General features: G+C 44.6%; 1 protein-coding gene across 2 annotated transcripts in view; it reads right to left on the minus strand.

The window, feature by feature from the left end:
• Positions 1–16959, minus strand: part of AKAP1 (A-kinase anchoring protein 1) — a 65744-nt gene that overhangs the window by 19782 nt on the left and 29003 nt on the right. For both annotated transcript variants that reach the window (XM_068268477.1, XM_068268478.1), the window contains exons 2-4: positions 13642–15804; positions 2067–2200; positions 1032–1158 (exon numbers count right to left, since the gene is read on the minus strand). In XM_068268477.1, coding sequence (XP_068124578.1) covers positions 1032–1158; positions 2067–2200; positions 13642–15781 — 2401 coding nt within the window. In that variant the 5' untranslated portion in view covers positions 15782–15804. The remainder of the gene's footprint in view (positions 1–1031; positions 1159–2066; positions 2201–13641; positions 15805–16959) is intronic.

Below are 16959 nucleotides of genomic sequence, written 5' to 3' on the forward strand. Positions count from 1 at the left end.
GTGGACATATGGAGCCGCAGCAGGCGCTCCAATGAAGGATAAGAGGACAGCATCAGCATGGTCACGGCGAGTCCTGTGGGCAGCACAGAGTGACTTCCAGCAGAACCTGGCATATTGTGGTGGATATTGGTGAGGTGCTAGGAAGCCTGCTTGCTCTAGCAACAGAAGTAGAGTAACAATGGGTGCCCACGCATCTCCTGGGGGAGTGAAGAAGCAGTGCCATGATGGTGAAGGACAGCTTCACGGCACAAATACCTCGCTCCCATTGCTTGGAATACAGGAACATAAGTAAAATACGCCCTAGTTATGCTCTTTACGCTGAGACAAAGCTGTTTACTGCATTGAGTGATGAGAAGCTCAAAATGTGCAATTTTATTATGTCACATCACCTCGAATTCCATATGGCCCACTGACCCTTAAAGTAAACTAGAGATTAAATACAAATCTATACTTACCCAGGACTTCCTCAAGCCCCATAAACATGTGCTAGTCCCCACACTGTCCTCCCGGGGCCAGCCATTCAGCCCCGGTAACTGCTTCAGTCACGTCAGTCTGGGTCTTCTGTGCATGTGTGGGAGGTCCGCGCATGTGCAGATGACCCAGACTGGACCTAACTGAGCCAGTTACCAAGGCCGACTGCCACTTAACGGCAGACTGTGGGAGGACCGCAAGGGACTCATGCGTGTTTATGGGGTTAGAGGAAGCCCCGGGTAAGTTTAGATTCTTTGTATTTAATGATCTCTGGTACACTTAAAAACAGATCCCACTAGCTACAAGAAAAGATGAAAATGTAAGATCATAAAATAAAATGCCCTGATTTACTCACTCAGAGAAGTCCCTCTCCTAAAAGTTATTCTAATCTGCAATCTTCCCTGCTCACTAAAAATCCAAGTGCATTATCTTACTCCTATCCACTTTTGCCACAGAGACCGTATTTTCTTTTTTATGTACTGTATTGCCTTGCCTGCCTTTTATTTCCTTTAAATAAAGCTTACATTAAAGAAAAAATACATGGATCAATTGTTACTCACCCTCTAAATGACAGATTTGGATATCCTGTGTGTAAGGCACAGTTGAGATATAAATTTTGGCACCAGATGACTGCTTCAGGAAGCTTACAAACCTGCCTTGTTTCCCGATTAAACGGCCAACCAAATACTATGATGGTGTGGAGGGAGAAAAAAAAACAAAAAAATAGTACGTTCATACACCATTTTCAAGACAAATTAGTTAAAAACTGTGTGGAATCCTAATAGAAAATAAGAAAGGGCATGTATATTTTTTACTGAATGGGCCATTGCAGCTTTAAGGCCTCGCTGCAGGGCCGCACATGTCAGCACACAAGTGATTCCCCCACCCCAACAGTTTTCTGTTCGTGGGGTCTGATCGCTCCCCAGTGTTTATTTTTTTTTATGTAAACATTTTTAATAAAAATGTTTTTATTTTTTTTTCCCCGCCCTCCCACCAGCAGTCAGCCTATTACATCACGGATCGCTTCTGTGTCCATCAGGGGGACAGCCGTGTCAAACGCAGCACTGTACATAGTTATTAGACGGCGGTTTCGCCATCTAACAGTCTCCGAGCGGCGCCGCTGGGAGACTGAAGGCGGAGAGCTCTCCTGCAAGCCCCATAGGAAGCCATTCACGCCAATCGGCATGGAGCAGTCCTGGGGCTGTCGCTGCTTTCACACCAATTGGCGTGGAACAGTAAACAAGAGATTAATGTACTGCACAGCACAATCCTATTTCAGTGTAACTCAAATTCAGCACTGCAGAGGATTGAAGCACACGTGTTATGCATTGCAGTCTAAAGCCTGGTCTACACCATGCAATTTCCCATCAGATACATGGGTGGAATGAATAATTTCTGACAGGTTAGATCTGATTTTCGATCATTTTTATGATCGATTTGCATAGTAGTGATCAGACATCCGATCGGATTTGTCGGAAATTATCTATCGACCCATCTATCTGATTGGAAATTGCATGGTGTGCACCAGGCATAGCACAACCACTTGCATTACTTTGTGTGAAGGAGCCCTTTCTGTAAAGAGAATCCAGTTTTACCTTTGGCACTTCAAACTCCCAGATGATAAGGTCAGACTTTTTTGGGTCAGTCTTCTGCTTCACATTCTGAAACGGTTCACCATTCCCCAAAGCACATCCACTATCCACAGAATCCATGCTATTTACATCTGACCCTAAGAAGAAGGAAAAAAAAAAATAAAAATCAAACCAGCTGCAAAAGTTTTATGTATTGTCTAAACCCAAAATAAAAGCAGATAAGTTGAGCTAGCACTGACTACCTCAGCAGTACTCCACATTGCTCACCAAAATCCACCCAGTTTTCTGAGCAGGGGGAGGTTGTGCAGCCTCCTAGGCAACCGTCTAAATGTTCAGAGCTATGGTCAAATCTCATCTCTCCTAGCTTCAACTGGTTCTAGATCCAATAGGATAACATTAGGAGACATGCACAGCATACTCTACATTTTTATTTGTATTTATTTTCTTTATACACTTTGCAGTACCTCGCAGGTTTTTATGGTTTTGTGTGAGATTTCCATTAGTTTCCCATTTTGTTACTCTGTAAAGTGAAGAAGTTTCAAGGTAATATTGCCAAAAACATTAGGCTTGGAACCCACTAGAGTGTTTGAGCGTCTAGGGAGCGCTTTCAACAACTCGCAATTTCCCTAAACGCTCTGCCAAGGTAAATGGATGGGACAGATTCCACTAGGGCGATTGCAATTAAGGAAATCACGATCGCAGAACTTGCAGCATTTTGGGAGAGTCTCCATGCAAATGAATTGTATAGGAGCATGGAAAATGCTCCCAAAATCCCTTGCAAGATGCTCTCACACATCGCTAACGATTGCAATAGCACTTTGCGCTTTCTAGTGGGTTCCAGGCCTTACTATTCTACAGAAATATCCTACAGAAAACTACTGTGTGTGAGGATTACAGAGATTTCACCTTACTTCCACTTTTCTGTACTGCGCTCCATAACAGAGTAGAAATCTCCCCAAGTTGATATTGGTTAGATAGTCTTACCATTTTATACCCAAAGCTAACGTGTTTGTGGGATTTATTTTTAAGAATAGGAGTCTATATTTCTATGAAAAAAAAAAAAAAAAAAAACACTTATTGAAATGGAAACTGCACACATACCTGCTATAAAATAAAGTAAAACAGCTCATTGGAGTTACTTACCTCTAGAGGGGGAAGCCTGTATCCTAATGAGGCTTCTGCCGGCCTCTTCACCCTCCGGGATCCAGTGATGGCAGCCCCCGAACACCAGCAAGTTAAGTACTTGCCTACTGCACAGGCGCAGGCAGACATAACCAAGCCTGATCAGGTTTGCTCTACTGCACAGTAGAGGGAAGCTGATCGGGCTCGCCTATTTCCGCCTGAGTGCGATCGAAAAGCTGCTATCGCAATGGACTGCGTAAAGTAAATATTCCAGTCACTCCTGCTTGTTGCCTGTAATTTTTGGGGAGACCGCGCTGTATCCCTGAGGCTTAGGAGAATGGGGGAAGCCTCATTAGGATCCAGAGGCTCCCCCCCCTCCCGAGGGAAGTAACCTCCCAGGGGCTGTTTTTCGTTACAGGTTCTCTTTAACCACTTGCCGACCGCACGCTTATACCGTGCGTCGGCAAAGTGGCAGCTGCAGGACCAGCGACGCAGTACTGCGTCGCCAGCTGCAGGCTGATTAATCAGGAAGCAGCCGCTCGCGCAAGCGGCTGCTTCCTGTCAATTCACGGCGGGGGCTCCGTGAATAGCCTGCGGGCCGCCGATGGCGGCTCGCAGGCTAAATGTAAACACAAGCGGAAATAATCCGCTTTGTTTACATTGTACGGCGCTGCTGCGCAGCAGCGCCGTAAGGCAGATCGGCGATCCCCGGCCAATCAGCGGCCGGGGATCGCCGCCATGTGACAGGGGACGTCCTGTCACTGGCTGCACAGGACGGATAGCGTCCTGTGCAGCCCGGATCTCCGGGGAAGGGAGGTAGGAGAGGGAGGGGGAGAAGGTTGCTGCGGAGGGGGGCTTTGAGGTGCCCCCCCCCGCAACATGCCTGCACGCAGGAGCGATCAGACCCCCCCTGCACATCATCCCCATAGGGGGGAAAAAAGGGGGGCGATCTGATCGCTCTGCGTGCACCCTGATCTGTGCTGGGGGCTGCAGAGCCCACCCAGCACAGATCACAACAAACAGCGCTGGTCCTTAAGGGGGGGGGGGGGGGGTAAAGGGTGGGTCCTCAAGTGGTTAATAATTGGAAGGTCAACACTAATCTCCCACTTAAATTGACTTATCAAGTCAGGGGGCAACTTGACAAAATATGGGGTGCATGGATTGGTACAAATGGTGGCCATACATGGTACAATTTTTTCATACAATCTTACCATTTCTATGTAGTATAAGGGTAAATTAAGTGAATATACTGAAAGGATAATTTAGTCAGTTCTCTTATATTACATAGAAATGGTAAGATTGTATGAAAAAAAAAATTGTACCATGTATGGCCACCATAACTTAGATATTAGTATACCGACTATGGATATCTACTTAGGATAATGCTGATTGTTTTGGGGTTTTTTTGTTTTGTTTTTAAACAAATTTTAATTTGAATGCTGATGGTTTTTCGTACCTCTTGGTTAATGTAATATGAACACCAGTCTGAATATTATGAATAACTGTAGGTAACAAAGCTGGAACAAGATACAGTCAGGTCCGTATATATATATTGGGAAATCGGCACAACAACAGTTTTGGCTCTACACACAACCACAATCGATTTGAAATAAAAACAAACAATGCACTTTAAAGGGACTCCGAGCTCAACTTAAAAATGAAAGTACTACTCACCCGGGTCTTTCTCCTGCCCAGTGCTGGTCAGGAGATCCCACGACTGTGTCTTGGCTCCTCTCCTAGTCCCCGCTCCGGAATGGCTGCCCGGTGGTAGCCCGGCGACACTCGGAGTGTCTGGCTCCTTTTTACGCGTATGACGCGGCAGAGGTCACCACGCCGGCCATGCGTGAAAGTACTACGCATGTGCTATTAAAAGCGTGCATGTGCCGTACTTTCACGCCGGCTGCCGTGATGACGCGAGGCGGCCGGCGTGGTGACGTCAGCCGCATCATACGCGCAAGAAGGAGCCAGACGCTCGGCCGAGTGTCGCCGGGCTACCATTCCGGAGCGGGGACTAGGAGAGGAGCCAGGACACCGGCGTGGGACCTCCTGACCAGCACTGGACTGGAGAAAGCCCCGGGTGAGTACTATTTTCTTTTTTAAGTTGAGCTCAGTGTCCCTTTAACCACTCTATCAATTTTTTTTCCATTTTTTTTCTTAATCTTCCTGTTAAAATGGATTTATAATAAAATAATTTATAGCAAAATGTACCACCCAAAGAAAGCCTAAATGGTGGCAGAAAACAACAAGATTTAGATTATTTCATTGTGATAAGTAGTGATAAAGTTATTGGCGAATGAATGGGAGGTGAAAGTTGCTTTGATGCATAAGGTGAAACAACCCTGAAGATTAAGGTGGTTAAAGGGCAACTGAAATGAGAAGAATATGGAGGCTGCCATATTTGTTTCCTTTTATACAATTCCAGTTGCCTGGCAGCCCTGCTGGTCTATCTGGCTGCAGTAGTGTTTGAACAACACCAGAAACAACATGTAGCTAATCTTATAGTGTCACATAGCTAGTAACGTCAGGAACACCTGAACTGCTGCATGCTTGTTCAGGGTCTATGGCTAAATGTATTATAGGCAGAGGATCAGCAGGACAGCCAGGCAACTGGTATTGCTTCAAATGAAAAAAATAAGGCAGCCTCCATATCTCTCTTGCTTCAGTTGCCATTTAACAGCAGACTGTGAGCTGTAATTTGTGCTTATTAAAATCCAATTCAGGTGAATGGTGTAGGAATTAAAACAGTTTGCATATGTGAATTCAGAAGTGTTTCGGGCAATATCTGCTCATATTCAGCCAAATGCTTCGGAACTCATTGGACTGCGCTTCACAGTGCAGATAGACAATGACACAAAGCATACTGCAAAAGCAACCAAGCGTTTTTCAAGGGAAAAGTGGAATGTTAAGCAATGGCCAAGTCAATCACTTGAACAGAATCAGATTGCGCATGCATTTCACTTGAAGACAAAACTGAAGGTAAAATGCCCCAAGAACAAGCAGGAACTGAAGACAGTTGCAGTAGAAGCCTGACGGAGCATCACCAGGGATGAAACCCAGCGTCTGATGACGTCTATGCGTTCCAGACTTCAGGCTGTATTTGACTGCAAAGGATTTGCAACCAAGTATTAAAAAAAGTGAAAGTATGATTTACGATTATTCTATTAGTATTATTAGTCCCATTACTTTTGGTCCTTTAAAGGACTTCTGAGGTCAAATAAGTGAAAGTTAAATACCTGTTTACATTCTGTATCCACAGAGGTCGCCATTCGCACCCTATTTCATTTTGCCTTGTCTCCCGCTCTATTAACTGCCCCAGCCGGGTCCCGGCCCTTCCCAACGGGTCGGGTTATCATTCCCCGCTCAATATGTTCGCCACAGCTTGTCGCCGCTGCGCAGTCCGCATAGACGCGAGTGGCTGCGCAACTCTAGGGCCTCCTCCCGCCATATTACTCCCGGCTGTCTCCTTACGTACATTGGGTGCATCAGGAGGAGGCCCTAGAGCTGCACAGCAGTTTCTATGCGGACTGCGCAGCTGTGGCGGACATATCAAGCAGGGAATGATAACCCGATCCGTTGGGAGGGGTCGGGAGACGAGGAACGAAACGTAAACCACGAATGGCGTCCTCTGTGGATACAGAATGTAAACAGGTATTTAACTTTTTTTTTTACTTATTTGACCTCAGAAGTCCTTTCACAAGTAGGAGGCACATATGCAAACCATTGTCATTCCTACACCATTCACCTGATTTGGATGTAAATACCCTCAAGTTAAAGCCGACACTCTGCAGTTAAAGCATATAGTGTTTATTTCATTTCAAATCCATTGTGGTTGTGTATAGAGCCATAATTGTGTCTATGGCCTCAATTCACTAAGCTTATCTCCTGTCTTTAATAACTCTTCTAGAGTTGTTACCATGGTGATAAGGCATGTATTATTCAGGAAACATTTTACCTCAGGCAAGCCTAAAGTTAGCTCTTCTGTCTTTAAGTTAACTCTCCAATCCTTAAAATAACTTCAGAGTTAAAGACAGGCGTGTCAAAATAACTACAGAGGAGGTAACTTAAGGAATGAAGAGATAAGATTACTCTCTCACTGTGTGGAGGTACCGTATTTTTCGGACTATAAGACGCACTTTTTCTCCCCCAAAAGTAGGGAGAAAAAGTCCCTGCGTCTTATAGTCCAAAGGCAGGGAGTCCCCGACCTAAGGATCGCTTGCCGATATAAACCTTGGACTTGCGGCAATGTCGGGGACTCCCTGCACTCCCTGGGGGCTTCCTGAACTTTCCCTGCATGTAATTAGTGGCAGTGGCAGCCGCTGTCACTCACCTCATTGCTGGAGCCCGCGGTGATGAGCTTCTGGCCCCCTCCGGTCCTCGGTGTTGTCCTCTGAGTGTCCGGTGTCCTGATTGCCCCTTTGTGGAGAAAACAAGCAGCAGCAGCCGCGGGCATCACACACCTCATCGCTAGAGCCCGCGGTGATGAGCTTTTTGCCTCCTCCCGTCGGTGATGTCTTCTATGTGTCCGGTGTCCTGATGGATTCCCCTCTGAAGATTACAATCAGCGGCAGCCCCGGGCAGCACATACCTCATCCTTGGAGCCCGCGCGGTCACGGTCAGCCGCTCTATCACACGCCTTCACTCTAGTGCCAGTCGCGTCTGTAATGACGCATACAGACGCGACCAGGAAGTGCCGGCACTAGAGTGAAGGTGTGTGATAGAGCGGCTGACCGTGACCGCGCGGGCTCCAAGGATGAGGTATGTGCTGCCCGGGGCTGCCGCTGATTGTAATCTTCAGAGGGGGAATCCATCAGGACACATAGAAGACATCGCCGACGGGAGGAGGCAAGAAGCTAATCACCGCGGGCTCTAGCGATGAGGTGAGTGATGCCCGCGGCTGCTGCTTGTTTTCTCCACAGAGGGGCAATCAGGACACCGGACACTCAGAGGACAACACTGAGGACCAGAGGGGGCCAGAAGCTCATCACCGCGGGCTCCAGCAATGAGGTGAGTGACGGCGGCTGCCACTGCCACTAATACTAATTGCATTTATGCAGTAGGACGTCACATAAGGCAGAGGGGGACATCAGGAAAGGAGGGGGGGGGGTGGTAATCGAAAGGATACAGTAGGGGGGGGGGAATATAGAGGACATAAAGGGTGTCACATAAGGCAGAGGGGGACATATAGGACATCATATAAGGCAGAGGGGGACATCAGGAAGGGGGGGTAATCAGTATACAGGGGGGAAAGATGGATTACATAAAGGACGTCAAATAAGGCAGAGGGGGACATATAGGACGTCACATAAGGCAGAGGGGAACTTCAGGAAGGGAGAGGGGTAATCGAAAGGCTACAGGGGGGGGGGGGGGGGGGGGAGGGGTATGGAGGGCATAAAGAGAGACATATGGAGGACACACAGGGGGACATGAAGAGGGACATATGGAGAACACGAAGAGGGGGCCAATGGAGAACACATACAGTACATATTATAGATAGATAGATGTGCCATTAGATAGATAGATGTGCCATAAACGGGGGACATATTGATGCCATAAAGGGGGACATTTGGAGGACACAAAGGGGGACATAAAGGGGACATTAGGAGGACACCAAAGGAAGAACATCTACAAGACGCCCCTGAATCATAGACGCAACAGGTTTATTTTTTAATTTTTTTCCTGGTTTTTGCCCTCTAAACCTAGGTGCGTCTTATAGTCCGGAGCGTCTTATAGTCCGAAAAATACGGTAAGTTTTCTCTTGCCTTATTATCTCCAGCATGATCTTAGTGAATGTCCTTTAATCACTCTGCAACCGCCGATTGAGACCGCAGAGTGGCTCCCCCATGACCGCTCTGCTCCGTAAACTGCCTGTCAGCCGTGATTGGAGCTGGCAGGCTATAAAAACCCAAACCCAAAAAACTGCCAAGTTAAAGGGAACTTAAAAATATGGATGTTTCCTTTTAAACAATACCAGTTGCTTGTCAGTCCTGCTGATCTCTTTGGCTGCAGCAGTGGCTGAACCACACCTGAAACAAGCATGCAGCTAATAAACACAAAGAAATAGGGCAACAAAAAGTAGATCATTGTCATGGAAATAATGACTACCATATCACACAACAAAGATAACCATGACTACAGAAAGCATTGCACACAAATGATCAAATAAAGTAATACAGTATCCCAAAGCGATAAAAAACAATCTACACTGCCAGAAACGGCTGGATGTACAAAATACAAATGACAACCAATTCTGGATATCTACAGAGGGCAATGGTACAGCATATGCTACAAAGAAACATGAAACCCGCCTGCACCACCATTAGACCAATCTCTAAAGTTCAAAATCCATGGTCAGGTGTGAATGTGACTGCAACCGGTGTAAAATTGAATAATAAATGCTATAAAAGAGTGCTGCTTACCACTGTGCGCACACTAACCTCTCAGCACGTCTGACAGGGGATGAGACTCCCATGTATCGCACCTCCACGGTGCTTCTTCAGAGATACTCTGAAGATTCTCCGAAGAAGCACCGTGAAGGTGCGATACATGTGTGTGCGCAATACTTTCTGTAGTCATGGTTATCTTTGTTGTGTGACAAGCATGCAGCTAATCCAGTCTGACTTCAGTCAGAGCACCTGATCTGCAAGCTTGTTCAGGGGCTGAGGCTAAAAGTATTAGAGAAACAGGATCAGCAGAAGAGTCAGGCAATTGGTATTATTTTAAAAGGAACAATCCATATCCTTCTTAGTTTAGGTTCCCTTTAACTTGTACAGCGCTGCGATCTAGTGCAGCGCTGTTGGGGGACAGCTCTGTCACTGACCTGTCCCCAGGAGAGGCTCACAAAGCGATCCCTTTATAAGTACAGGGTGGTGGTATTATTTTTAGGAGGCTGTAATAGCAACATCTCACAGTTAACACTGAAGCTGAATTTGACAGGCACATTCAGCCCATGCAAGTATACAACTTTGCTTCTGCAAGCTGTTTACATTAACTACAATCTGACTGCGATTAAAGATATAGGCCTCAATTCACTAAGGTTATCTCCTGTCTTTAATAACTCTTCTAGAGTTGTTACCATGGTGATAAGGCATGTAGTATTCAGGAAACATTTTACCTCAGGCAAACCTAAAGTTAACTCTTCTGTCTTTAAGTTAACTCTTCAATTTTTTAAAATAACTCCAGAGTTAAAGACTGGCTGTTTATTAACTGCATGTGAAAATAACTACAGAGGAGGTAAAATGACTACAGATGAGGTAACTTAAGGAATGAAGAGATAAGATAACTCTCTCTTATGTGGAGGTAAGTTTTCTCTTGCCTTATCTCCAGCATGATCTTAGTGAATTGAGGCAAATGTCTGGTTTAATTTTGGGGTCTAGTTGGACTTACAATGCTTAGTTGGGTATTTTCATGTACCACGAACCCAGGAAAGTTAAACATGGATTTTTACTAAGCTTTCAGATGGTGATGATGATTAATATCTGTGCATAGAAACAGATTTTTTAAAAAAGTGAAGCTCTGGCTTTAACCACTTCCCAACTGAGGGGTTTTACCCCCTGACCACCAGAGCAATTTTCAGCGCTCCTTCCATTCATTCGTCTATAATTTTATCATTACTTATCGCAATGAAATGAACTATATCTTGTTTTTTTCGCCACCAATTAGGCTTTCTTTAGGTGGGACATTATGCCAAGAATAAATTTTATTCTAAATGTGTTTTAATGGGAAAATAGGAAAAAATGTGGGAAATTTTTTTTTGTTATTTTTCAGTTTTCGGCCTTTATAGTTTTTAAATAATGCATGCTACTGTAATTAAAACCCATTAAATGTATATGCCTATTTATCCCGGTTATAAAACCGTTTAAATTATGTCCCTATCACAATGTTTGCTGCCAATATTTTAATTGGAAATAAAGGTGCATTTTTTTCAGTTTTGCGTCCATCCCTAATTACAAGCCCATAGTTTATAAAGTAACAGTGTTATACCCTCTTGACAAATATTTAAAAAGTTCAGTCCCTAAGGTAACTATTTATGTATTTTTTTTTTAATTGTAATTTTTTTTATTTTTTTTTAATTACAAAAAAAAAAAATTGGGGAGTGTGGGAGGTAAGGAGTTAATTTTGTGTAAAACTAGTTTATTTGTGTGTAAAAAATGGTTAGGGTGTAGTTTTACTATTTGGCCACAAGATGGCAACAGTAACTTTTTGTTTCATGCGACCTGCAAGCGTCCTTCCGGATGCTTGCAGGAAGTAGAAAGAGGCTGGGAGTTTGTTATTGCTCACAATGATCGCGCTGCTCAGCCGAGCGGCAGCGGATCATTGCGGGACTTAGATCAACGAACGGGAATGGATTTTCCCGTTCGTTGATCTCTGGGCGAGCGGGCGGCGGCGTGTTTACTAGCGGCGGGCGGCATGTTTACGAGCGGGAGCGTGGGCAGCGGCGGGAGTGTGCAAAGTACGGATTTCTCCGTCCCTGGGGGTTAAAGGATGGAAAAAGGGACGGAGAAATCCGTACGGGCGGGGGTAAAGTGGTTAAGGACAACGGAAGTGAGAAGGATCCAGAGATTGCCATGTTTATTTCCTTTTAAGCAATACCAGTTGCATGGCCGTCCTGCTGATCCTCTTCCTCAAATACTTTTAGCCATAGACCCTGATACAAGCATGCAGCAGATCAGGCGTTTCTGAAATTAGTTGCATGCTCGTTTCTGGTGTTATTCAGACACTGCTGCAGACAAAATAGACCAGCAGGGCTGCCAGGCAACTGGCATTGTTTAAAAGGAAAAAAAAAAAAATATGGCAGCCTCCACATTCTTCTCACTTCAGTTGCCCTTTAAAAATATTTACTCATATTTTTAAAATATACTGATAAATTTTTGACTTGGTCCTGGTAGGGAAAACATCTCAGCGACATGGTTAAAAAGACACTGAAGCGAAATTTTTTTTTGATATGATTTATATGTGTAGTACAGCTAAGAAATAAAATATTAGGAGCAGAGAGTCTAATATTGTTTCCAGTACAGTAAGAGTTAAGAAACTCCAGTTATCTATGCAAAAAGCCATTGAGCTCCACCCCTTTCAAAGTCAAGTTGCAGAGAGTTCTGTCTGAGGCTTGTTATCTCAACTGTCATTGTATTGTTTTTTTCTTCTGCACAGGACAGGTCAATAGTTCACTGGCCTGCTCTGTAAAATCATTTAGAATGCTGAGTAGTGTGTAAACTGCACATATTAGAGAATGATGCAAGGTAATAAAAAAACACTAACTGAAAATAAAAATATGAGAATATTTTTCTTTGCTACTAAATTTTCTAGTAATTATCCGTACTACACAACTAATTCATCATAATTTTTTTTCCACTTCAGTGTCTCTTTAAAGGGAACCAGAGAGGAACGGGGGGTGAAAAAAGAAACAGATTTTATACATACCGGGGGCTTCTTCCAGCCCCATAAGCCTGAATCGCTCCCACGCCGCCATCCTCAGCTTCCTGGATCCGCCGGTACCGGACCCGTCACTTCCGGCGGACGCGGCCAATTGTCCGCATCACAGGGGCTCCCTCCATACATGTACGCATGCGGCTGCGCAGTTAACAGCCACATGCGTATCTGTATGGGGAGAGCACCCTGTGATGCGGAGAATTGGCCGCGTCCGCCGGCCGACTTGCCGACTCGCGGCAATGACGGGACCCGGTGGCGGCTGATGCAGGCAGCGGAGGAGTGCGACGTGGGAGCGATCCGTGCGTATGGGGCTGGAGGAAGCCCCAGGTATGTATATTGCATCCTCTCTGGTTCCCTTTAATGAAGACCAGTAAGCAAGGTTGAGTCTCTCTGGTAGACATACAGGTCACCGAAAAAAAAAAAAAAAACCCCCACACACACCACCACTTTTAGTGGCTTTGAACATGCAAGAATCTGCAGGGTTTTTATTGCTCTCTGAATCCTAACTAAGGGCTGGTGCACACCAGAGCGGTTCAGGAGCGTTTTTTAAAACGCTTGCATGGGGAAAATCGCTTAGCTAATGAAAGTGAATGGGTTGGCGCACACCACAGCGGTTCGTTTTTTCCACCAATGCAAACTCGGGGGCTGCAGCAATTTTTAGATTGCTGAGGCATTTCTGCCTCAATGTTAAAGTATAGGAAAGCGGAAAACCGCTCTGAAAAACGCTAGATCAGAGCAGTTTTCCAGGCTTTTTTGTTACAGAAGCTGTTCAGTAACACCTTTACTGTAATATTTGAAATCTGCTACACAAAAACGCTCCAAAAACTGCTAGGCATGTTTAGAAAACCCTCAACACAAAGCAATGCTTAATGCACAAAGGGCAATAGTTGGAGGCGAATCAGCCAGTTTCAGCGCAGTGCTTTGGGCATTGCCAAAGGTTGTAAAGAGAATTATGGCTATAGTGACCAATTTGGGCCGAAATTCAAATAAGGGAAGGGGGGGGGGGGGGGGGGAAGGCAATTTGTCTTACCTCCTGAATGATCTGATTCAGCAGTCAAGGGCCCATCACTGTTTAAGTCCGGAGACCCACTCTTCATATCACCGTTACTATATAGTGCATTCTTGCTTTCCATTAACATATCCTTTGCGTTATCACTAGACACATGAAAGGTTTCCCTTGACAGCTCAATCCCTGACGAACTTAGAGAGTCATAGGAGCCAACACCGCCAGTCGATAACACAGTGCTCTGCAATGGATCATCCAAACTGATGCCCTCCTCTGATGTACAAACACTTAGACTGGAATCCTCCAAAGCAGCTTGAGACTCTTCAAGAAAATCAGCTCTTCCATGAAGTGGACTGTAGTCCGACAATGATGGCAGCAGATGAACAGATTCGTTTGGTGCAATATAATGTTCATCGTTGCTCTTCTCCAGAAAAGGTGTGCTACTTGTCATTTCTACATTGCTGAGATCTTCAGTTTGTGATGGGTCCGTTTGTGTAGATTCACAAGTAAGGTCAAAATGTATTAAACCTACTGTAAGGTTTGCAGAAACTGAGCCATAGTCATCTGTGTCTGGAAGCACATGCTTACTTTTGGCATCTTTCTCTAGAGTACCTTGACTTTCATCTAGAGCTTGACAACTGCTATCTGATGCATCAGTTACTGAGCCAGACAAAATCTCCTGCGTAGCAGCAGCAATCACTTTTGAAATTATGTTTATAGCTAGCTTTTCGACTATTTTGGCCTCATAGTCTCCCAAAAAAGCTTTAGTATTTGCTTCTCTCAAACTGTCAACTACTGTACCAGAACTTGAAAGCGGTTCATTTTTCTCCAAGCATTTGGAAAAGGCATTTAGTATATCAGTACAGTTACTATCTCTTGCTGATTGAGTGATAGATGACTTTACACAGCTTTCAGAGGGCTCACCTGCTATTATATAATCTGCAGGCTGGGGAATTGCACCTTCTACTTCTTTAAAAGTCATATGGGGTTTAAAATCCAAAGAATGTATTTCTGTTGCTTGCTCTAATTTAGTATATTCTGAATACTGCGAGTCACAGAGGTTTATATCTTGTTTGTTTACTATGCCTATTTCATCTGCTACATACTGACAGCACTGTGGTTGCTGGGACACTGTATCCTCTACTTGTATTTCATCAGGCAAGAGCTGAGCTTTTTCTTTGACAGATATTACACTGATCATTTCTGTCTGAGCAGTTTCTACCTCTTCAGCTTGCAAACATGGTTTTACAGGTGCAAGATCACAGACCTCACTGCTCAGCTTACTCTGATCACTGTGACATAATGGTCCTGTACGTTCTGAAGCATCTGACGAAAGGATTTCTACTTTTTCAGATGACAATGCAATCTCCACAGGCACTGTTTCTACTGAAGTTGACAGATCCACTGCTTTTATATTATTAGTATGGGACAAAATCCTCTGCTCTTCCATGGGTAGTTTTTTTTCTGTTGTGTCTTCAAAGGCTGCAATCTGAGAGCACATTTCTGGCAAAGCAAAATAGTGGATATCATTGCTGTGCTGATTAGTTGCTTTGGTATGAAACTCCTGAATGTCACTTTCTTGACTACATCCACATTGAAGCTCAGTGACTGGTGAGTATTTGTTTTCTATATCCTTTGAATCTGTGTCAGAATTCTGAGTTACAGCTTGGTTTGTCTCAAGTTTAAAGTGGATAACTGAAGTAGTGCAGTAGTTTCCATCTTCCTGGACTTTAATGACTTCATCTTCCCTGAGGCATTCAGTGTTATTACTTTCAAAAAAGTTCAGATTAGGAGATGCTTGTAAGGCACCCACGATCCCACTTTGCATGTGAAACTCCTGCAAGTCATCCTTTCTGCAAGTCTGCATTTTACTCAAGGATGTTACCTGTGCACCCAGAGGTAAGGTGCATACAATGTCTTCCTGCAACACCTTTTCCTCCTCTCTGTCCAGCTGCACAGGTTGTGCCCTACAACTGCTGTGTATTTCTTCTCCAGGAAGTTCTTCCAGCACACTGTCTGTAGGCTCATTACCTGCACAAGCAGATATATGATCATGTTTCTTACTACGCCCATCTTTCTTGCGAGAGAAGAACCACCAGCAAGCAAGGAGTGCCAGCACCCCAGGAAGGGCATAGGGCATGATGGTTCGCACATGTAGACCCATCTCGCAAACTGCTGTTTCGTTACCTGGATATAAAAAAAAATCAATACGTTAGAAAAAAAACTAAAAGCAATTAAAAAAACAAAAACATTAAATCCACATACATTTAAAGAGAACCCGAGGTGTGTTCAAAGAATGTTATCTGCATACAGAGGCTGGATCTGCCTATACAGCCCAGCCTCTGTTGCTATCCCAAACCCCACTAAGGTCCCCCTGCACTCTGCAATCCCTCATAAATCACAGCCATGCTGTGAGGCTGAGTTTACATCTGTAGTGTCAGTCTCAGCTGCTCCCCCCACCTCCTGCATAGCTCCGGTCCCTGCCCCCGTCCCTTCCCTCCAATCAACAGGGAGGGAAGGGATGCAGGCGGGGACCGGAGTTCTGCAGGAGGCGGGGAGAGCAGCAGACTGACACTATAGAGATAAACACAGCCAGCTCTGACAAGCGGTTTGTCAGCAGCGTGGCTGTGATTTATGAGGTATTGCAGAGTGCAGGGGGACCTTAGGGGGGTTTGGGATAGCAACAGAGGCCGGGCTGTATAGGCAGATCAGCCTCTGTATGCAGATAATATTCTTCAAACCCACCTCGGGATCTCTTTAAAGTATTTTGACAAACTACAGGTCTGTGGAGCATCTGGAGTCTGAGTTGGGAAAAACGCAACTGACTGCTTAATAATTAAAATAGAAAATATAAAAAGGTTCTATTTTTCAGATAATAGTCACAATAACTTATTTACACAGTTATAGTCTGCAAAAATGAAACGCCAGTCAAAGAATAGTTACTTATACCGCTGCAATAAGGCCTCTTTTCCACAGATTGTTGATTGGCAGTGAAATGCCTCCTAAACGCTCACTGCTGCCTGCTCACTGCTGCCTGCTCACTGCTTGCTGAGCACACAATTCAACAGTCCATGCAGGGGAGGGGAAAAAAAAAAAAAAAAAAAAAAAAAAAAAAAAAAGCCTTTAGCAGCCACCTTATTTTTAAAGTCTGATATGCATATCTAATTGGGACTGTATATGATGTACACATAAGAATCTTAAATATCTCTAAAAATAAAGCCTGACGTGTAGTTGTGTCACTAAGGGCTGAGACACCAGAAAAGCTCCCCAAATGCTAGAGGTTTCAAAAGCTCTTCCCAATGTAATGCTATGGGTTTTTTTTTTTTTTTTTTTACACAAAAC

This window comes from Hyperolius riggenbachi, chromosome 2, assembly GCF_040937935.1.
Source record: "Hyperolius riggenbachi isolate aHypRig1 chromosome 2, aHypRig1.pri, whole genome shotgun sequence".
Taxonomy (NCBI): Eukaryota; Metazoa; Chordata; class Amphibia; order Anura; family Hyperoliidae; genus Hyperolius; species Hyperolius riggenbachi.